The sequence below is a fragment of the Castanea sativa genome, chromosome 2, assembly GCF_040712315.1.
Source record: "Castanea sativa cultivar Marrone di Chiusa Pesio chromosome 2, ASM4071231v1".
NCBI lineage: Eukaryota > Viridiplantae > Streptophyta > Magnoliopsida > Fagales > Fagaceae > Castanea > Castanea sativa.
Window position 1 is genome coordinate 12,070,350 of NC_134014.1, and position 23,087 is coordinate 12,093,436.

The 23,087-nt window shown below is 37.8% G+C and overlaps 1 protein-coding gene across 1 annotated transcript; it reads right to left on the reverse strand.

The window, feature by feature from the left end:
- Window positions 1–780: 780 nt before the first annotated feature.
- On the reverse strand, window positions 781–10,977 carry LOC142623591 (AMSH-like ubiquitin thioesterase 3). The gene is made up of 14 exons (XM_075797030.1): window positions 10,597–10,977; window positions 9,603–9,667; window positions 9,428–9,503; window positions 9,137–9,337; window positions 8,792–8,892; window positions 6,889–6,994; window positions 6,740–6,786; window positions 6,211–6,535; window positions 5,962–6,051; window positions 5,778–5,840; window positions 4,707–4,781; window positions 3,050–3,112; window positions 2,282–2,334; window positions 781–1,303 (listed from the first exon to the last, which is right to left on the reverse strand). Exons 1-14 carry the CDS (start codon window positions 10,693–10,695, stop codon window positions 1,129–1,131), a joined length of 1,539 nt encoding a protein of 512 aa, XP_075653145.1. The 5' UTR covers window positions 10,696–10,977; the 3' UTR covers window positions 781–1,128.
- Between the last annotated feature and the right edge of the window lie 12,110 nt (window positions 10,978–23,087).

Consider the following 23,087-nt stretch of genomic DNA (forward strand, 5'->3'; position numbering starts at 1 on the left):
TGTCAGAAAGCAAAATGCAACTAGTTTTTATAAGAATTTGTGAAATGCATTTAGAATAGAGGTACCAAAAAGCCAGGAGTCATGAGATGCATGAAAACCTGGCAGACTGAGTGATTTCACGTGCTCCTCTTAACTCTTTAATATAGGCAAGTTGGCAACCCACCTGCAGCATGGTAGACAATCGGCATGTTCATGAAGTCACAAGAATTTTCTTCACCAAACACAGGTTGTGGACCAACATTATAAAAGAAACTGATTTTTTCTCTTTCCTTTTTGATACATTGATGATCGGGGGAGGATTCAAACTCTGTATATCTCCGTTAGAAATACCAAGATGTGCTAACCAGTTCAGTAACAAGGTTTTTGGAAAAAGAGACTAATTTAAGAAACATTCCATATTTTTCCATTTTCATTTGCCTAAATGAGCTTCATCCTTAAATTCCTTATTACTTTTAACGACTTGGGGAAAAAAAATCATGTGCGTTTGTGTGATATGGAACAACTTAATTATATTATACATCCAACATATGCATCTCTCTCTAATATGTGAATCTCATATTAGTTATAAAACTCGTGCCTTGATAGAAATTATACACATGCCGGATGCACAAGATACATTCTCCTGCGATTATTTAACTGAGGATGGACAGCTGCTAGAGCTCCCTTTGCATGATCTGAATGCTTCATCAGGTCAACAGCCTTTTTTATTAAACATAAACGAAACAGGAAAAACTCACCTTTCAGGCACGTCTGAGTGGCACGTTTGAGCACATATAGGCATTCATATGAAATCGTTCACCTTTCATAACTTATCTAATAACTTTGATGAGATAATCAGGGTTTTTTGGAAATATATGGGCTTGTGAACAATGCTGGTGTTAATTACAGAACTCATATTTACCAAGTATCACTATAATGAGTACAAAATCGAAGACCAACTATACGTCTTAGCACATGGTGACACAGAAAAGGATGTGCGTGCTTTGTATTCAACCAGAATCTCAGAAACTAATTGAATTTACAATGCTTTTCTTGTCAGGTGAGAAGAGATTTACTCTTGATATACATATTTTCCTTCAATCTGATGATTATTATCTCAGAAACTGTGTCAGTGTTAAGAAACCATGGTCATCGAAGATCTACAACGTCATACTTCAAACTGGGGTTCATATAGACATGTGAACAATGCTCATAAATTGAACTTCCATCATCTGGCTCCTCATGGGGATGAAAGCCACGTTGTTGGCAGTTTCGAATCACAGACACACCAGCTGGATCAGATAGATGAAATATGCCATGTGGACTGCAGTAGCATAGGAAACATGTTAGCATGTTAACTAGTAATAATATAAGTCAGATCTATAAAATGCATTATTCATCCCTTTATATCATCTTACTCAATATCTTAACACATTATCTAGCAACATTAATCTGCACAACTTTCCAAATAGAAGACTAACTGTTGCATTTGCCAACCTGTAAGTCTGCACCTAAAGAAACAACCAAATAGAGTCCCAGTGGTTGGCTTGCCAATAGATACCATCTACATTTGGCACAAGTTCACAGGAGTAACACACTCCAACGCTCAACCAGGGGAAGAAAATGAGGTTTGTGGGGGGATTAATCTGCTATTCACCTGCTTTAGTTCTCAATAAATTACAGTGGTGCTCCTCCAATCAATTTTGTTATGCCATGTGAATGTAAGTTTATTGAATGGGATGCCAAGGCTTTCATGAAAATAAAAAAAAGGTAACAGCTGAAGTTTCATTAATCTTAAATGTCTTCCAACAGGCATCCACAAGGAATTTGGCAAAAGAAAGAACACAATATAAGGATCAAGCAAATCAGTGGCAGCCCATTTAAATGAAGAAAGAACTAAGGAGACCAAATGGCCAAATACAATACCTTTACAACTCTATCCACCTAAAATCAAACATCCAAATTTTAGATTTTGGTCTATATGCCCTTTCATGGGTGAGGTGACTATTTCTGGAAAATAATTGGCTTTCCAAGTGTGACAGAAAAGTCTATGTTGCATATACTATACAACTTTAACCTCAGAATGATTTAATGTTTATGTGGATGCTATTGTGTAGAACCCATTCAAGAGACCGAGAGAAGGAAAACTCAGAATGATCTTTTAACTCATCATGATTTGTAATACCAACAATAATATTAAGTTCAAAATATTTTGCAATTAACTATTCTAAATCAGCAGATTTTTTGCATTGCTTCATACATATTTGATGTGATAATCACTAGGTGATACAGGAAAACCAACCTCGAAGTATCTGTAGGGGCCATAACAATTGCAATTGCTTCGGGTAGCATAATCTACAACGAAATCACAAAGAAATCCTGTCAGCAAAGTGTAAATACAAAATAAAAGGAAGCTGGAGGAAACATAGCAAATATGCAAATCTACATGCAGTTAAACTGATTCAAAAAGCTCTCTCAAGTCCTGAGAAATGCTAATAATTATTAATTGCTAAAAACTAAAATTCACATTTAATTGCAATTTCACATTTCTCTATTTTGCTTCCACAGCCAAAAAAACTAAATGTTCTTAGTTTTTTATTTTTTTTATTTGTAAGTTATAAATGAACCTAGTGGATCTTGAACGCACAACCTCACCCTCCATCATGCTATTATGTGAGGAGGAAGTGCCAAATAAGCCATAACTCATTGGCTAAATTTTCTTACTTTACATATCTTTTAATTCTACACTTTCTCTTCATGTATGTTTCAAGAACCATTTGTCATTATTGCTAACAAGTGTACAGCTTATTCATCACAATAACCTAATGCATTCATAAATATAGAGGCCACAATTGATAGGGGTAACTAGGGACGTGGCCCTAAAAAAGATCCATTGTAGCTTACCCCAACTACAAAAAATAATGGAAATAATTAATAAGAGAAAAGAAAAAGAAAGCATTAATCTAGCTCCAGTAAAAAACTATAACACTTTGCATTTTACAACTTAGATCAACACTACTAAAATTTTAAATTAATAAGCAAGTAATCTATCAACAATACCCTTTGTTACCTGGTAGGAATAATGAGTGTGCAGATCCACTGATGACATGAAGCAGGTCTGTGATGGATGCGTCTGAAAATCACAATCATAACAGACAGAATAGTCAAAAAAACAAAACAATAGCCTACAATAACCCATGACCTCAGCCTCCATTCATTCTTGTGGGAGGCAAAAGTGTCATTTGATCTAGAACTACTTGGCATAATAAGCATTTATCTTTGCAGTGTAAAAATACAAATATAGCACATCAACTTCTCTTCTCCTAACTACAAATTTTAGATCAACCAGGAAAGAGAACGTGATGCCACCTATAAGAGTGTCTCCCACAGGTAAGGTTGGTTCCCAGATCAAGTCAGAAAGACAATGAAAGAGCATTTTGCTCCTAAATGGAACAGGGAAAAAAAAAAAGAAAAAAGAAATTGGCAACCCAAATAATCCCACAATAAACTGTTGTTTATCAGATGTTACATATTTACATAATGATATTTATTTGAAAGGGGATTAAATTTACTCACTCAATTATATATTAACAAATCCAGACAGTTTAGTAATCTGATAGGTTTTTAAATTTGAAGCTGTGACCTATCAAGTTGTGCGAAACCAAAACAATGAATGTTTGCTTGAGCGATCCTAACCTGCGGATTAGGAATTACTTCTATAGTAATAAATTAATGAGTAAACTACGTATTTAGTCCCTATCCTATACACCATATTTCAATTTGATTCCCAATCTTTCAATTGTGTCAATTTAGTCCCTAACCTTTTAGTACTGTGTCAATTTAGTCCTTATAGTTATCTTTTGGATGAAAATTAATGACGTGTCTAATAGCCAAATTAAAAAATTAGTTTCCGCTGATATGACAATAAACTAAAATTTTATTTTGGCCGTTTGTCATGTAAGCAATTTTCATCTAATATATAATGCCAAGGACTAAATTGACATAACATTAAAAGGTTAGGGACCAAATTGACACAATTAAAAGGTTAAGGACCAAATTGAAATATTGTGTAAAGGTTAGGGACTAAATATGTAGTTTACCCTAAATTAATTAATAGTATACTCATGAGCAAACTGACAAGCCCAGTCCATCAGTTACAGCATGCGTACATTTTTTTTTTTTATTGACATGAAGCCTCACCAAGGAAGGGCTCTTTGGACCCACCCCTAGGGGGACATGAAGCCTCACCAAGGAAGGGTTCTTTGGACCCACCCCTAGGGAGTAAACCACGGATACACAACCCCATCAGCCAAAACCAAGTATCAGGTAACCCAGGGGAACTCCTAGTGGGGATCTAACCCAGGATGTCTACAGCTAATCCCAAGGCCACAAAGTTACAGCATGCATACATGGAAGCCTACGTGTTGAGTATTGTATATAATATTCATGAGCATGTTAACAACACAATTAAGATAGGCCAAAAAATTTTAATGACATCATATCTATTATTTTAAAAGGGGAGCAACATCATTAAACTAAAAGTGCAAGACTTTTGAGGCTAACAGCATGGAGACTATCAGTCAAAATATAATAGCAAGAAATAGTTCAAAATTTTTGTCAAACCAACATTTCAACACGTTCAAAGCAGAAAGAGAGCATGAGCAAATAAAACTAAATAAGAAGTATAATTAACAATTACTGTTCATTGAGAGTATTCACACACTTACGTGAATCCACCCAAGAGGAAAAAGCGATAATTTGTCTTGAATTTCAAATATCTCTTCTTCATTCAACGTTTGACACTGAACACAAAGGGGATACAATTTATTATTGTTAATGGCACATAATACAAGTGTATCTAATAAAAACATACCAGTCTAAAAATTGAGATATTAAAGACAAAACATAGAACAAAGATCAAAGCGCTATCTGAAAACATTCAAGCTTTTGTATTCTACAACATATCCATTTAATTTTAAAAATATTGACACATCATTTTCACCCAGTAAAGTCCGTTGCCTGCATTATTTGGCTTCACTCAAAATTCGCAACTGACAAAAGTAATATCCGTATCTTATGTAAGTTTTTTTTTTTTTTTATTAATTCTTATTGGCAAGTATAAACACAAGTATTTAGACGTAGGAGAACTTCACTCAAATTAGTTGCACATCGCAGAGCTACAATAATCCTCACTATTAATCAAACTCCTACGGGCAATTGACCCCACCCCTTCTTATGGGGAAGGGGGGGGGGGGGTGCCGTTTAAGCTAGAGCTCAAATTTTATGAGTTCGAAATTATAATTAATAGATACAATGACAGGGGGCATGCCCTATTGATAGGGAAGTATACCAAAAGGGCATTCCAAGACAACCACAAAGAAAAAATAAATAAGAGACAAGCAGTTATTTATATTTAGAGAAAAGAGAAATACTAGGAAGGGAAATTCAATAAAATTAAGGGCAAGGGCAGGCCTGTAGAATATGAGATTTGCATATACTCTTTCTTTAGTATTATATCCATTTACATCAGTGGTTAAACAGTACATCAGAAAACGGAATAAGAACTAGTTTTGGATGAGAATGAAATGTCCATGAATCTCAAATTCTTCTTAATACCCCAACATTTAACAATGCCAATGCACCCTCAACATTTTTTCAGCATTTGATCTCAAAGCTAAGTAGATTGCCTAAAGGCACAGAATACTTTTTACCTGAAACCTTACAACGACAAACAGGAGTGCAATTCAACTTGAAAGAAAGAGAACATAAACATTAATATTAATTGATAACTATCATACCGAATCTGAAGTTGACTCCTGCTTTGGGATAATAAGCGTAGTGATGTGGAAAACCCTGTTTTTCTACAGCCACGTGAAATTAAAAGTATAAGAAACCACAAGATGAACTTTCAAGCCCCTTGTAACTTCATTATTACTAGCAAAATACAGTATCATCTCTCCTTAAGATATTAGTTAGGCTTACCAGTGAACCCGCAAGAACACCACATGTTTCTAAATTTTTCTGTGTGTTTGCCCGAGCCAATCTCAAAAAATCTTCCATCATTTTTACAGGCTGCAATATAAATTAATTAAAACTAGAATCATATTCATCAAGAATTAGAAGCAGATTGACACTTAAAAGTGAAAAGGAAAATCTATTTTGATGTTATCAAGAAATAGGCAAATGTATTTTCCAGAATATACAACACAAGAATCAGCACTAGAAGCCTACAACGTGTAGATGTTGATATGAATCAGAACTCGGCATCCCATCCTGAGAAGATATAGCAGGTCCAGGCCTCGGATCTGCAACTTTTGATGGAGGAATTGGAGTGAAGTCCTGCTGCAGTTGAGCAAGGACAGGAGGAATGGAAGGTTGCTTGACCAACCGGAAATCATCTTCCCTTGCTTCATTGATCAACGGAGAACAAGACTCCTCAGCAGGACGTAGCCATCTGCCATCATCTAAGGAGAGCACCGACTCCATTGCAGATCTGACCCCTCCTGGATCGCCATCTTTTGCTGCCACAAGATCATATTGTCCAGCCTGATTCAGGCTATTAACATATGACAAAGTTTTCAAATGTTACAAGCAGACAATTTAAAAGCAAAAAAATTGACAAGAAATAGCAAGTGTATGGTCAATGTGTTGAATTCACTACAATGCCATATGAGAAAAACATAAAACACACAAACAGGTACAATAGGTAGTACAAGTTTGGAGGTTCATTTGAGCAGATGACTTTGGCAGAAGTCCTTACCCCAAATTTTCAGTAAGAGTTAAGCCTGTATTGCTTGGATATTGAACCTGTATTGCATCATGGCCTTTATTAGTTAATGGAGTTTGTCCCAATCCAAAAAATTCATATATATTATATATGTGACGAGAAAAGTATATAAAAAATTTCACCTTCATTCCTGAAGTAGGTCCTAGCCACTGGCCCCGAAGACCATTCGGACCTAAGAATGAGTGTCTAGACAAAGTTTCCTTCTTTGGAGCAACTAGACCAAAAGATCTGCACATTTCCAAAATATTATATTATGCATCGTACTTGGAAAAAACTACCATACTAAAGTAGAGTTGTTTAGCAATTTTATCTTTAGGACCAGTTTAAGTTTGAGAAAGGCATGACTTGTCTCTCGAGATTACAAGCACAATAGAAAAAACATATGTAACATAAAAAATAAAAACAAAAAAGCAACGAACACATGAACTAAACAAGTGCAAAATGAGAAGAATTAAACGAGATAACAGCAGACAGAGGAGAAAGGCCAGCACCAAACATCAACATTAAACTATAGATGCTTATACCTCAAGAACCATATAATAAACAGAAAATAGACATTAAATATGGTTTTGATTGATTGTTTTGTAAAATTGTACCAACCTGGGAATTATGAAGAATTTCTTAAGTTCACACAAGTTGAGACACTTATTTTAAGTAGCAGGAGTACAGGTGCTTAAAAGAAACTTTCTTAACCTGATTTTCAAAGCATACACCTCTGGCTACTAATTTTTCAAATATAAGTGCATAGGATCGTTCCATTACTACAAGGTTATATTCAAATAGTGCTTAAAATTAGGATTTCCTTGAATACAAATAAGTGGAGAGAGAGTGTTTAACAAAGAATCCTTAAACTTTGTCTATATCATTGCTTTAATATCCTCTGCAAGGATTATTAAACATGCAATATTGTTTATTAAGTAAAATCTCCTAGAAGGAGCAGACATGAAGAATAACTAGCAACTTCTATAATCTCTAATTCTATCAGAGCACAAAACCTGGTGGACCCTAACCAGCTCGTGTTATCTGAAACATGAGCACTTTCAGATAAATCTGTACCAAATCAAACTCACTACTCATGGGCACCTGAAAGTGATAAACCCAAACCAAGGCTATAAAAATTTGCCTTTTTGTTTTCAATAGGTAACAAGGCCATCTAAATTGTAGCATTCCAAGGTCCCCAACTAACCTGCCACTCTCTAAAGCTTCCAAGCTCACTCCCCTAATTGGGAGAAATAAAATCGGGATTGATGTATAAAGGTCAAAACCAGTTGCACAATACCATTTTCTAGTCCCAACTATCATGATAACTGCATACCATAAATCACAATCACAATTATTAATTCAATATACTTGCCTCAATGCTACAGAAGATTATTACTCCTAGTCAAGCAACCACAAACGTCAACATATACGTGCAAATGTAAGGAACTTTGTTTAAAGCCTAGGTTTTTTTGGTGGATTTGGGTGGGTAAATACAAATGCCCATATGAGATTGAACCCGTGACCTAACCTCCTACCCATGTTTACAGTAGGCAAGAAGATGAAATTTACATAATCACCATAAATCTTCTTTTTTTTTTTTTGATAAGTGATCACTATAAATCTTCTGTTTCTTTGTCAAGTTGAAAGCCAGCCATCAAAAATCAATAGAAAATATACAAAAACCCAAGCATAGCATAAAAGGACTACATTTGTTGCCATACAAATATTCAGTTACTGCTGGCTCCTCACTAAAAGAACAGACATCAGAAACTGAAAAGGTTCCAAACTACACAGGTTGATTTTGCAACTTTTTTTTTATTGGTAAGTTACACGCACCCAGTGGGTCTTGAACCTACAATCTCACCCTCAACCTAGCGCTTATAAGGGGAGGAGGTTCTAGTTGAGCTAGAGCTCATTGGCAATTTTCATTGTCAAAAGATATGACTATCTTTTATTTTATACATAAAAAGATATGACTATCTTAGAGCAGCATCATGTCTCTAGTCACTAAATGATGAGTAAATAAAACATTAATGTACTCACAGCTTCTGAAACTGCTTGTCAATTTGCATGGAATTTGATGAAACAACCTGAGAGTGATCATTCTTATACTTCCATGAAGACTGAGGTGCCACGCTGGCAAGCTGCAGCAACATGAAGAGAAAACTTATATTTAATATATTGACTGAAAGTATAAGGGGGGAAAAAAGCTTCCTACAAACTTCATATAATATTGGAAAGAACATTAAGAAAAAACAACATTTTGACTGAGACACAATACTGAAGAAATAATGAAAGGAGTGATGGAAAGCTTCCTAAGAACTGTATTGGCAGATAAAGCAAATTACCAGAAGATGAGTCAATATAGTGCATTAGCTGGGTCCATACCTGCCTATTATCCACACTCGAGTAAGAATTTTTATTAACAGCAGGCCATTCCAAGGAATATATTTCCGAACCAAATGAATTTGATTCCAGGCCATCAAGTTGAGGCAATCCAGCTCCAGAGTGGCCCTCATTTAGTTCATCCACTAGACGTTGGAATTCTGGTTTCAACGATTCAAGCTCATCTAGCACTGCTAACAATCTCTGGAATACAAACATGAAAAGCACATGAAGACATGTTACCATATATCAAAAATAAAAGAAAAATTAGAATGAATAAATTGTTTACCTCACCTTCTTATATTTTATTCTTTCCTTTGGAAGCAGAACCTGGTAATCTCGGTGGAACGGTATAGTTTCCGACACCAAACTGCATTGAGTCAAAAATAAGTTCACACATCCAATGCACAAACACCATTTTAGCAGCAGAACAATCATCACACACACGCACACCCTTTTTCTTCCTTACCTCGAATATCTAAGAAGTATGATATACAAATCTACAACATTCTTCTCCTCCCGATAAATACTGGCCTGAGCATACCCAAAACAAATAAAAGAAACATTAAGATAAAAGAAACAAACAAACAAACAAAAATTGCATTTCACACTATTCAACATTGTCACAAAAAATGCTGCTTCAACATTTTATGAGTGTTTTATTTATTTTTTAATCTTTCAAGTCTTTACTATTAATAATTCATAAGGAATGAGATTTTGAAAAATATGTAAATCATAGGAATAAAGTAGAGAAGGGCATCAGGGGTATTGAAAATGAGCGTTTGTAAAAAAGCTATGAGGAGTTGCACAGAGTTTTGGATTTAAAAAACACGCTTTTTGGCTCCCAAACGGACCCTAAAAGTAAGTTGTCAAATCAAGGGGCAAAAAAAATTGAAGAGTATGGTTTTGGATGTACTTGGCTTGGGCGTAGTACACTGGACCTGTCAAGATGATAACACACGTTCAAAAGTAAAACATGTCACTATCCTTACGCGTACACTTTACTATAGCACTAAATTCAAGCTTTGCCCATTGTGGATAGGATACAATGGCGGATAAAAAAATTCATGTGGCCAACCCTAATTAGTCTTACTGGGGATCCATAGTTGTTTGTTGCTGTTGTTTCCAATTACTCTGCTTCATTAGTAGGCATCAATTAATTCTATACAACCAAAATGAATGATAAGCTATAGACAATTATATAAGCAAAATATGAGAAATGCTGTTATTCTATCAAAACCTATAAAAGCCATTTGCAAAATAAAACAGTTAATAATTTCCGCTTATATGAAATGGAATTCAAAAAACCCTAATTGATAATCAACATGTTCATAATTAAATACAAAAACAGCTAATGAAACTGAAATTGAGCACTAATAAAGCAAGAATTAGAGAAAATTAAATATTAATAATAAAAAAGTGTGATCGGTGAATTAACGAAAGGGATTATTTATATGAGAAACCTGTTTGAGGAGATTATCGGCGATCCGGTAGTAATGGCGGAGAGGAATCCGATTATCGACCTCGATTCTCCGAGCGATCGAGTCCACGTTGATCTTCATTTCTCTCCGGCGATGGCGAAGAAAAGCCGGTTATATAGGCAACTCCGATTACAATTTGATCGGCGAGAAATTACAAGCTCGTTCTCTCTCTCTCTCTCTCTCTCTCTCTCTCTCTCTCTTCTCTTTGTGTGTGAGCGAAGACAAGAAGGTTCGGAGTTGAGCAAAAATTCAAAACTTCGTCGTTTTTGGAGAAGGTAAGATGTTCCTTCTGTTTCTTTCTAAAGATGTCGACACGATGAGTCTTATTAAACTTTTAGTTATGTTTAGCAACCACCCAAATAATAATTGGAATGCTCTCTCGTTAAGGTTTTGTACTTTCGTTTCAAAACATTTCTCATTACATTACTAATCAATAATTCTAGGATTTGTTTCTCAAAAAAATAAAAATAGTTCTAGGATTTCATCAAAAAAAAAAAAAATCTAGGATCATCCCATCAAACTAATAATAATAATTCTAGAATTATACATTTTCTCACAACTATCTTATATGCCTTAACGTGAGTGGTAGAGAAAATTGGGTAGATTTATATAAAAATAATATAGGAAATGATGTGGTAAAGATCAATGTCCTAGATGGCTAGAACATCTCATTACTAATTTTTTTTAGTTTGACTCATTTCCAAATACTCTTGTGACACAACAAAATTTCATAACCAAGAAGGTGACGAGTTGTTAATGGTAAGTAAAAAATTGATGTAAGTGATGCACTTAGATGAGAATTAGTAAAATTTTGACAACTTAATAGTTATTAAAAATATTGTAGATATAACATTATTCTTTCAAAGTGTCTAGGGTTGGGCTAAGTAAAAGAATAGAAAAAGCATATGACTCCTCCTGCAAGCTCCACTTTCACTTCAAAGTTTTTTTTTTTTCTTCCATGTCCTTTTAACTCTCATTTGTTTTCAATGCATTCTTTTATCCAGTTTCATTGGATTTGTAATATTAAGTCCACCAAAGTGACATAGTTTTGGAATAACAGTCAAATTGGGTGGAATTAGATCAAATGGTTATTTTAAAAAAAATTAAATATTTAAGTAAAAAAATAACTTAAAGGATTGAATTTTAAAAATATCAAAATTAAAGAGTGTCATTTGTAATTTACTGATTTAGCCAAAAATATAAAAGTGAACCGAATGGTTGTGCCATGTCAATCAAAATCAATTATCATTTCTTATTTTTGTGAAATGAAATTTTAAATAAAGTGATATCATGTACACCCTTAAATCTTTGGAATTAATATCTTGACCATGAAATGGACACGATCCACTAAATCTTTCATTTATTGAGAGGTAGGGAGATAATGTCACCTCTTTGATATCTATGATATCAATCATTTTCTGGTATCACCTTGTTGGCATCGAGTTGTGTTCAATACATCTCATCTTTTCAATATTGAGTTTTGTCCTACTAATATCGGGTTGTGCTATCTAGCCAGTCACTTGGATTAGGGTTGATAAACTTGGGGATTTTGGGTGAAAATATGTTAAAACTTGAAAGAGATGGGTAGATTGTTTGAAAAATTATTAAGGATAGTTTTGTAGTTTGACTCTATGAAATGGCAAAGGAGAATTCAATCATTTGGGTTTACTCGACTTGCATATGACCATTAGTTTAAGTAGCCATTAGCAAATTTGATTGTAGGGCGCAATTTGCAAACTTTTTTAATGTTGAGGTGTTAATTCCAAGTTTTAATTGCTTGGAATGCTCTTTCAAAAACAAGTGTTTGGGTTTTAAAAAGCAAAGACCCATAGCAAAGGGAGGATGTGTGCAATTAACCCTTTTTTTTTTTTTTAATCTTGAGTTCTCGTTAACTCAATTGGTAAAGTCTTTTATTGTACAATAAAATATATGAGGATCAAAATACCGTCACACCAAAAATCAATTAGTGACTTGTGATAAAGAGAAATTATCATTAGAGCCAGCCCAAGGCCTAGGCCTAAGGCACCACCAAAAAAAAAATCCGCTTTGGAAAAAAAGCTCCACTTCCATTGGTTAAAGGCTAAAATTTTTATAAATTATATATACATATATATATATATATATATATATATATATATTAAAAGTTGTGCATTTTTTTTATTAGCTATGTTAAGAATACTATAAATTTTACTATTGGCTTACAAATTGCCATTTTACTAATCACAAAAAGTAATTTAAACATTCATTAGTTAAATTGATGAATTTCATTAATGAGAGTTAATGTCACATCATATTGTGAACATTTTATGGTGCTTTTAGCACATATTTCTTTTTCATTTCTATTATGACTCTCAATGTACGAGTCCAATAGAACCATAATCCAATTGAAAGTCTAAAATGTTTCAAAAAGATGTTGTAACTGTGTTAAATCATCAATTATAGATTAATCTCCCCTAAAAGTTTGAGACTTTAATTTTTGTAAATTGATATCCTACAAAACCACACACCAAATAATGTCTGTCTCCCACTCTTATAAACAAGATATAAAATTAAAAATTAGATTCTAACTTTACTTAACTATGTATCGTTATATATCCAAAATAAAGTTTTTTTTTTAAATCGTATATTTCTTTTTATTAATATTTATGGTTCAACTTTGATATTCAATTCTCTATATGAAATTAACATTAGTTTAGTTGGTATTATTCATCAAATTATGTATTTAATGTATCAAATTAATCTTGATTTGATTAGTATTAAATGATTTTTTTTTTGTTGAGAATCCAAACAAAGCATTTTATTACGACAGGCTAGTCAGATTAGCCTAAAAGATTGATACAAGGTCTGGTGGTATGTCTTCCATCCAGACAGTCATAAAAGGTATAGATTTTTCCTTACGAGCTAAAGAATTGGCCAACTTATTACACTATCTGCGTACAAAGGATACGTTAAAAGCTTAAAAATACAAGCTGAGAAATAGGATATCCTTTATAATGTGACCATGTTGTGCCAAGCTTCTGTCTCCAATCTTCAAAGCTTTGAACAGAGACTCATTGTCGCCTTCTAGTACAATATTGTCAAGACCAATTTCCAATGCAAGTTACATCGCTCTTCGTGCTGCTAGTGCTTCTATCTCGATCACAGTGGCTGGCAGTGGAATTTGTTGTGTCAACGAGACCATTACGAGACCTTCACTATTTTAGATTACAACTCCCAGTCCAGCATTATTGTCTTCAACAAAAGTTGTCGCGTCATAGTTAATCTTGTAATGTGGAGCTTTTGGAGGAGACCAGACCACCTGGTGTTGACCTCGGTGCAGAGGGGGGATCACTAGAGGGGCAAGGGCTTCAACCTGCCTTTCCTAAGTGTGCTCTGTTATTTTGTCAAGGGGTAGAGTTGCTTTGCCTATGGAGTAAGGGCTTCAAGCTAGTCGAAGATTATTACGACGATTCCATAGATTTTAGATGACAAGAGAGGACAGCTTTAGTTCCTTATTACTTGCAAAAACAAAGTCCATAGCGTCAGTGAAAGTCCTGCTGCCCTTGAGTGCTTCGTGGTTCCATATTGGAGTTTGACTCCACAAGGGGTTCAGCACAGGGTAGCAGTACAGGGCATGGGTCATGTCTTCCTGGTGCAGTCTGAAGATATCACACAAGCTGTCAGAGATGATTTTACGACAAACCAGGTTCGCTTGGTAGGTAAGGAATTTGTGCACGCATGCCAAATCAGGTTTTTATCCTTGTTAGGCACTTCCAAGCCCCATATTTTTTTTCCATAGAGGTTTCATGTCTTCTGTATTTGAAGGTCCTGGTTGTTGGAGTGTGTTTTCTTCTTGTAAGAATCTGTATCCCGATTTAACAGAGTACTCCCCATCAGGATTAAAGGGCCAAATCAGAACGTCCTCTTGAATGGAGTGACACAGAAGGATGTTCTTAATAATAGCTACTTCAAAATCATAGAAGACTTGGTCAAGCACATCCTCTTTCCAAGTTCTATTAACTGGGTCAATCAAATCACTCACCCAGACTGTATCATCCACTTCCGGTTTTGGTGATAAAACTCTAGGTTTGTTCTTCATAGGGAGCCAATTGTCCCCCCACACCCGAATTGAATTCCCCATGCCAATTCTCCACACCGCTCCATGCTTTATCACCTCTCTTCCTTTAATTATGCTTTTCCAAGCATATGATGCATTATTTGGGGATCTTGCTTCCATCACAGTGGTAGTTGGAAAGAATTTGGCCTTGAAAACCTTGTAGAATAGTGATTGGGTATCATGTAGAAGTCTCCATGTTTGCTTAGCCAAGAGTGCATCATTGAACATGGCTAAATCTTTGAAACCCATACCTCCTTGTGATTTAGGCTTACATAAATCCAACCATTTCATCCAATGAATCTTTCGATTATCGCCTCTTTGATCCCAAAAAAATCTACGGATTAAAGACTCAATCTCATTGCACAAGGTGTGTGGTAACTTAAAACAAGACATAGGCCCTTTACTTATTAATAGCCCCAAAAAATCTACAGATTAAAAATGATTTTTTAATTAATATTTACATATTAATAGCCTCGCATAAATTTTTCACCTTAGGCCCTAAATAATGTTGGGCCACCCTTGATTATCATGGAATGAATTTCATAAAAAATTTTATCATATCTATAAATAAATAAAACCATTTGTTATCAAACACATCTACATAGATAAAATAATCATAGTATAATTAACTTTTTCCTAATATGGAGTTTATATATATATATATATATATATATATATATATATATATATATATATATATATATATATATATATTGTAAGGACCAAAAAATCATAAACCAGCCTTGAATATCTCTGCTAGCTCCTGGACTAAAGATCCGAATACAATATATTTGGTATAGAGGGTTCAACAACAAAAAGTCCCCCCTCTGTATATTCCGGTTCCTATTTATATTCTTGGCTCCTGTCATCTCGGCCCTACACCTTGCAATCTATTAAGCTTCTTCCCCTGACACCTGTCCGTCGGTAATGGAGCTAAGTCCTAACTTTGCGTTCCTCACTGTTCAGGTCACGTCTACATTAATGCAACGGAAAAAGTCGATACTTTCTAATTAATGCGGTCAGAAAGGTTGGTGCCGGACATTTAATGCACCCGTCTAAGCTATCCTGCCACATTCAGCTATTCGCAATGCGTCCCCTATGTCATCAAAGCCCATGCTACTTCATCTTCGGGTATCCTTGGGTAAGTTTCCTTATTCCTATATTCTCCCTTGCTTACTACGTCTCGAGCTTCCCTTCCTCGGGTCCTCGGGTTCTTTCGGCACTTCACAACAGCCCCTTTAACACTTGAGTTATTAACCATAAATTAATAACTAAGTTTTAACTTCGCATACACACTTCTTACATGTTCCTTTGTTTTCACACGTACAGACGTCTTTTCACTGCCTCATGACCCGCGTCTGGCGCCTCGTATCCCACGATGGAGCATTTATGGAGTCTGGCGTCTCTTTTCCCGCGCACGTTCTACAGCTGGATGAATATTGTACGGCTCAGATTTCGATCTTAATTATGAGCGGGAAAGTTACCGCCCTTACCTCGTTATTTCTACTTCCCCCCCCTATAAAAGCAAACCTTCAGTCTGGATGAAGCTCATTTTGGCGTTTTGAAGGATTAAAAGAAGAGAGAGCTCCCGAGGACAAGTTTTAAGCATTCTTCAGAGGTGTGTTCATTTTCCTTTTGCTTCTTTCTACTTGCTTGCTTTTCTCCTCTTGTCGTGGGGATTAATGGGTAGGTACGCTAAGTTAGTTAACACAGATGAGGCGCAGGTCGCCTTTAAAAACCGATATAGGATCCCCGATGATGTAGACATTCAGTATTGTGAGGAAGAAGAAATTCCACTCATATTACGGCCTCCTGAATCCGTTTTAATTCCAATGATTGCGTTTATCAAGGGGGGAATGGAAATTCCTATGGGTAGAGTGGCTAGAGATTTTCTGATAAACTATAGGCTTACCCCATCACAATGTTCCCCAAATGTCCTTAGAATTTTAGGATGCGTAGACGCCCTTAACCGAAGGATGGGGACCAATTTGACCTGGCAAGATGTAAACTGGGTGTACAATTGCCAAAAAGAGGACAGGACTAAATATTATATGAAGTGTAGAAACCCCTCCGTTAGGCTGATCTCTTGCTTACCCGACTCAAGTAAAGGGATGGATGAAGATTACCTTGTCATTTCGAGAAATTGGCATGACGGCTTACAACGCCCTGCCGAGAATGGGTGCCGAGTAGGGTTCCCGAGGACCAACCTAGTATTTAGGACTAACCATCTTCCCCTCTATGTGATTTGTATTGCTTAACTTATTCATTCTAACGGTTTTATTTCTTATTGCAGACGATTACCATACCGCTCCAAATTTGTCCGCTGTGAACCGTGAAGATCTAAACAGGATTCTTCGGTCAGAAATATTTTTACATAGGGACGGACAGCTCCGAGCAGCCCACATTATCCTCAGCTACACCCCATCCACCAAACGTTTCCAAAGCTCGAAGAACGTAATCAGAGCAAGGGATCTTCAACTAGCTCTGATTGACGTTGCGGTTCCTGGATTCCTCCTACCTACACCTTCGCCCGCAGGAACTCAAGATGCACAACTTCCTGCCCCACTTGCCGCCCAATTACTTTATCCCTCGGAACAGGCTGCCAATCCTGTAACCGAAGAAAGAGCTGCCACTCTCGAGCCAACTCAACTCGAGGTGACGGAGAAGGACTTTAAAGTGTTCTACCGCAAAGACGCTCCTTGCAGTTCCAATCCCTCAACCAGCACAATGGGTTTTCAAGAGAAAGAGTCCGACCTGTTGGCCTTGCTATAAGCGCATGCAGGCGATTCTTCACCGGCAATGCCGGTCCCTCCTCGTCCAATTACCCCGGCTGTGACATGGGCACCTTCTTCAGAAGTGGTGGACAAAAAACGAAAGAGAGGCCAAAGTAATAAAAATGTAATAGAAATCGAAGAAGGGGAGAGTCTCGACCCTTCTTCTAAAGATACCAGGGCTGGAAAAGCCCTTTCCAAAAAATCTGCTCCTACTGGTTCATCCAAGGACCCCAGTAGTGAGCCTACAAGGAAGGCATCAGCTTGGCGACCCAACTTCACCCTCAGTTCGGGTAGTCCCGTTTTGGATGACGCCAACCTGAGGGACCCGAAGAAGGGAAGCTCGAGCCTGGTGGCCGAGTGTTTAGAGAAGGCTCTATGCCTTCCCGAAGATATGGCCGAATTGCGGTCATATCGCAAGAAGGAAGTCTTCCTGTCATTGAAACAGGATTTAGCTAAGGTATTTCCCAAGTCTTTGCACACTCCATCTACAAGCCTAATTCTTTTATTATTACTAACTTTGTTAATTCAAATGCATTATAGGCGGTCCAGGCTTCCTTCATGGCTAAGGAATGGGTAGATCACTCATTGGACCTTGCCCGGAAAGCTGAGCACAATGCTGAGGCGGCTGTGAGGGCCCAAAAAGAAGCAGAGCTAAACTTAAAAGAGACCCTCACTCGCTTATCCGAGGTGGAAAAAGCTCACAAAAATGCTGAGGCTGCCCTGCAAAGTTATGAATCGCAGGCGACTCTTGCTTTTGAGGCCCAAAAGCAAGCTCAAAACAGGCTCGCCCTTACTGTTGTTGAGCTTAAACAAGTGCAAAGAGTGCTAGCCACCAAGGAGCAGGAGCAGGAGTAGGCCGTGGCGAAGCAAGCAGCGTATGACGCTGGGATGAAGAAGGCAGCTGATAGCTTGACCGCCCAACTCAAAGGGGTTGCGAGATCATTTTGTTTGGAGGTATGGGGTCGGGCTTTGGATGCTGCCGGGGTAGCCACTGACTTTGAACTCCGAGCTCCAGACAGCGTTTACTATCCTCCGGCATTACACCTAGCTCCTGCTCCCCCCATGCCAACAAGTGAATCAGCTGCGCCCGTCCCTGCTCTTGACTCATCTGATGCGCCAACAACGAAAGACCCTTCTCCTACAGCCCAGCCCGTGGAAGAAGTAATTAAAAGTGACTTGGCTGAAGGAGAGCCAGTAAAAAAGAAGAAGAAAGATAAAGAATCAGAGAAGAGAAAAGACAAGCAGCCTGTTGCTTAGTCTTTTTATTTTTGTTGTTTTATTTTTATTTTTATATATGTATGGGTGTAAGGGGCGATATAATTGCCACATTTTTGTACTGAATATTTTACAAGAGACTAATATCGGCTTTTCTGTTATGCATTTATTATCATCATGTGTTGCCGTTCAACTATTTCCTTTTATGCATCTAGACAAAGGCTTATATCAACCAAAAATCGTGACATAAATTAAAGGTTGTTCATTATTATACTTGTGATTTAAGAAACATAGAAGGATTAACTCGGGAACCATAACTTAACTGCTTAACTTTTTACAACGTTTGAGAGACGAGGCATGAAGCACAATTAACTTGGCGCATCTAAAGATTGCTTACACTAATACTTAATGGTTTGAGATACGCTAGCACTTATTAATTTTTTTTTTTTTGTTTTGAAAAGTTACTATGTTAGACTTATTATTCCATGTTGTATCTGACTCGTCTTTTTAGTTGCTAGGTTTTCCTTAACTTATGATCCGAGGGACCGGATAAGAACTAAGATCAGTTTAACACTTGTGTTTTTACAAGTGGTTAATTTCTCTTAGACTTGTGGCCCAAGGATCCGAACAAGAGCTAAGGTCAGTTTAACACTTGTGTTTTTACAAGTGGTTAATTTCTCTTAGACTTGTGGCCCGAGGATCCGAACAAGAGCTAAGGTCAGTTTAACACTTGTGTTTTTACAAGTGGTTAATTTCTCTTAGACTCGTGGCCCGAGGAGCCGAACAAGAGCTAAGGTCAGTTTAACACTTGCGTTTTTACAAGTGGTTAATTTCTCTTAGACTTGTGGCCTGAGGAGCCGAACAAGAGCTAAGGTCAGTTTAACACTTGTGTTTTTACAAGTGGTTAATTTCTCTTAGACTTGTGGCCCGAGGAGCCGAACAAGAGCTAAGGTCAGTTTAACACTTGTGTTTTGATAACTGCGGGATTGATACAAATGAAAACAAAGCAAAAAAAGAAACAACATTTTTAGTACAAAAGGAAATTCTTTTCTTAATAATAATAACGTCGTAAGTTATTTACATTCCAAGGACGAGGAATCACCCTCCCATCCAGATCTTCCAAACGATAAGCCCCTACACCTGCTAATGAGGTAATTTTATACGGCCCCTCCCAATTAGGTCCCAATTTTCCCCAAGCTGGATTTCTTGCTGTCCCTACTACTTTTCTCAGTACCAAATCACCCGGTACTAAGGACCTGGACTTGACTCCCTTGTCGTATGTCTATTTGAGTTTCTGCTGATAACTACCCATCTTCACACTGGCTACTTCTCTTCTTTCCTCAATGGTATTCAAACAATCATGCATCCTGTCACGGTTACTCATATCATCATACTGGTCGGATTTCAGGGTGGGAAAACCCGATTCTAAGGGTATTATAGCTTCCATATCATACGTCATTGAAAAGGGTGTCTCGCCTGTCGATCTTCGGGGCGTAGTGCGATAGGCCCATAATACATGAGGCAATTCTTCTACCCAGCATCCTTTAGCATCATCCAAACGCTTCTTCAACCCAGCCAAGATGACCTTATTTGTTGCTTCAGCCTGACCATTTCCTTGAGGATAGGCCGGTGTTGAATATCCATTTCTTATTCCCATCCCTGCACAGTATCGTCGGAAAGCCTTGCTATCAAATTGAAGCCCGTTGTTAGAAATCAAGGTGTGGGGGACTCCAAAGCGAGTTATGATATTCTTCCAAATGAATTTCTTTGCATCCACATCCCTGATGTTAGCTAATGGTTCGGCTTCTACCCACTTCGTGAAATAATCCGTGCCGACAACGAGCCACCTCTTATTACCAACTGCCCGAGGAAAGGGTCCAACGATATCTAAACCCCACTTAGCAAAGGGCCATGGGCTGGACAATGGATTTAAAGTACCTCTTGGTTGATGAATGTTTGGCGCATATCTCTGACACTGATCACATTTCTTGGCATACTCTTGAGAGGTTTTCTGCATGTTCGGCCACCAATACCCTTGAGTCATGGCTCTGTGAGCTAACGATCTTCCTCCGGTATGGCTCCCACATAACCCTTCATGCAATTCTTCCAACAAGGGTTCCACAGCCTCAGGATGTACGCAGAGCAGATACAGCCCTGCGTAGGAGCGCTATGCACGCTCCTACGCCGGCCGCTCTGACAGCCAGTAACGGGGAGCACTTCTTTGTACCTTCTCGGCCACTGTTCCATCTTCAGGTAGTACTCCTTGCTGCAAGAAATCTATGATTGGGTCCATCCAGCTTGGGCCCACACGAATATTGTGAACCCTTACCGCCGAGATGCTTGTCAGGCTAGGGGTCAGTAAATCCTCAACTATGACCATCCGTGGTAATTTTGAGCCCAGTGATGTGGCTAACATTGCTAATGAATCAGCGTGAGCGTTCTGTCCTCTTGGGACTTGTTGTACTTGGAAACTTTCAAACAAACTTAACACCCCTTTGACTCGTTCAAGATAACTCTTCATTCTTCCATCTCTTGCCTCAAACTCTCCATTAACTTGCCCTACCACTAGTCTGGAATCACAATACAACTTCACTATCTTCCCTCCCAAGTGTTTAACCATTTGGGCGCCCACCAAGAGAGCTTCATATTCAGCCTCATTATTAGTGGCTGAGAATCCTAGCCTCAATGATTTTTCGATAACTAACTTCTCGGGTGTAATTAACACAACTCCAACCCCGGCTTCCTTTCGATTTGACGCCCCATCCGTATAGACTTCCCAAGGAGTGACGTTTCCCATCCCGATGGTCATTACTGTCACCATGGTATCTTCTTGGCTGATCTGACCTTCTGTGAACTCGGCCACGAAATCAGCAAGAATTTGCCTTTTGATAGCTGTCCGAGGCATATATTTGACATTATAGGCTCCAAGCTTGGTTCCCCACTTGGCCACACGACCCGTTTAATCCGATTTCCTCATAATAGCCTGTAGGGGCAACTGGGTGAGTACCACTACGGTGTGAGCTTGAAAGTAATGGGGCAATTTCCTCGTTGCATGTACCATGGCAAGAAGAGCTTTCTCTAAAGGTAGGTATCGTTGTTCTGCTTCCTGTAAGGACTTACTGACATAATATATTGGTTTTTGAACCCCATCATCATTCCGTATCAAGACGAGACTTACAGCGTGATTTGTAACGGCTAGATAAGCATACAACACTTCTTCCTTTTCTGGTCTTGATAATATCGGGGGTTTAGTCAAGTATTGCTTTAAATCCTCAAAAGCCAAGTTACACTCATTAGTCCACCGAAAATCTTTCCACTTGTGCAAAAGACGATAAAAGGGACAGCACCTGTCTGCGGACCGGGATATGAACCTATTCAATGCTGCAACCATACCAGCTAGTTTCTGCACTTCTTTAGGATTCCGAGGAGGATGCAAGCCTAAGATGGCCTTGATTTGGTCGGGATTAACTTCAATTCCCCGATGAGTTATCATATATCCTAGAAACTTTCCTGAGCCCACTCCAAAAGAGCACTTTGATGCATTCAAGCGTAACTTGTACTTTCTTAAAACTGAGAAGGTCTCATGTAAATCCTTCAAATGGTCTCCCGTCTTTTTACTTTTAATTACCATATCATCGATATAGGCTTCCATATTATGCCCCAATTGCGAATCAAACATTCTGGTCACCATCCGTTGGAAAGTGGATCCTGCATTCTTAAGACCAAAAGGCATCACTCGGTAATGGTAATTGCCATTAGGGGCACGAAAAGCCGTCTTCTCCTGATCATTTAGTGACAAAGGGATCTGATGATAACCTTGGAATGCATCCAAGAAACTCATTCGGGGATGCCCAACAGTTGCATCCACCAATTGATCGATTCTGGGTATAGGGAAGGTGTCCTTAGGACATGCCTTATTTAGATCTGTAAAGTCAATACAAACTCTCCATTTGCCATTCTTCTTTTTTACCACTACAGTGTTGGCCAGCCACTTAGGATAAAAAATCTCCTTAATTGCCCCAGCTTGCTTTAGCTTGCTAACCTCCTCCTTAACTGCCTCCGCATGCTCTTGTGACGCACGCCGAAGAGGTTGCTTTCGTGGCGTAGCATGGGGATTAACATTCAAATGGTGGCAAATGACTTCTGGATCAATCCCCGGGACGTCATAGGTCGTCCATGCAAAAACATCAATGTTATCCTGCAAGAATTGAACCAGCTCTTCCCTTTCCAGTATTGGTAACTTTGATCCCACTTGAAAATATTTCTCTTTATCTTCCCCTATGAATACTTTGTCTATCTCTTCGGCAGAACCTCCATCCTCAACTTCACCGATTTCCCGAGCAATTACCTTTAATTGCTATGATGTCTCCAGAACCTCCCCAGCCAAT

Bases quoted from the DNA above. Each gene is read 5' to 3' on its own strand.
- LOC142623591 (XM_075797030.1), bottom strand. From the start codon at position 10,695: ATGAAGATCAACGTGGACTCGATCGCTCGGAGAATCGAGGTCGATAAT. The intron at 9,504-9,602 runs GTAAGGAAGAAA...GACTCAATGCAG, and splicing joins ATACTTCTTAGATATTCGAG to TTTGGTGTCGGAAACTATAC. The intron at 6,995-8,791 runs GTGAGTACATTA...GGAAATGTGCAG, and splicing joins GACAAGCAGTTTCAGAAGCT to ATCTTTTGGTCTAGTTGCTC.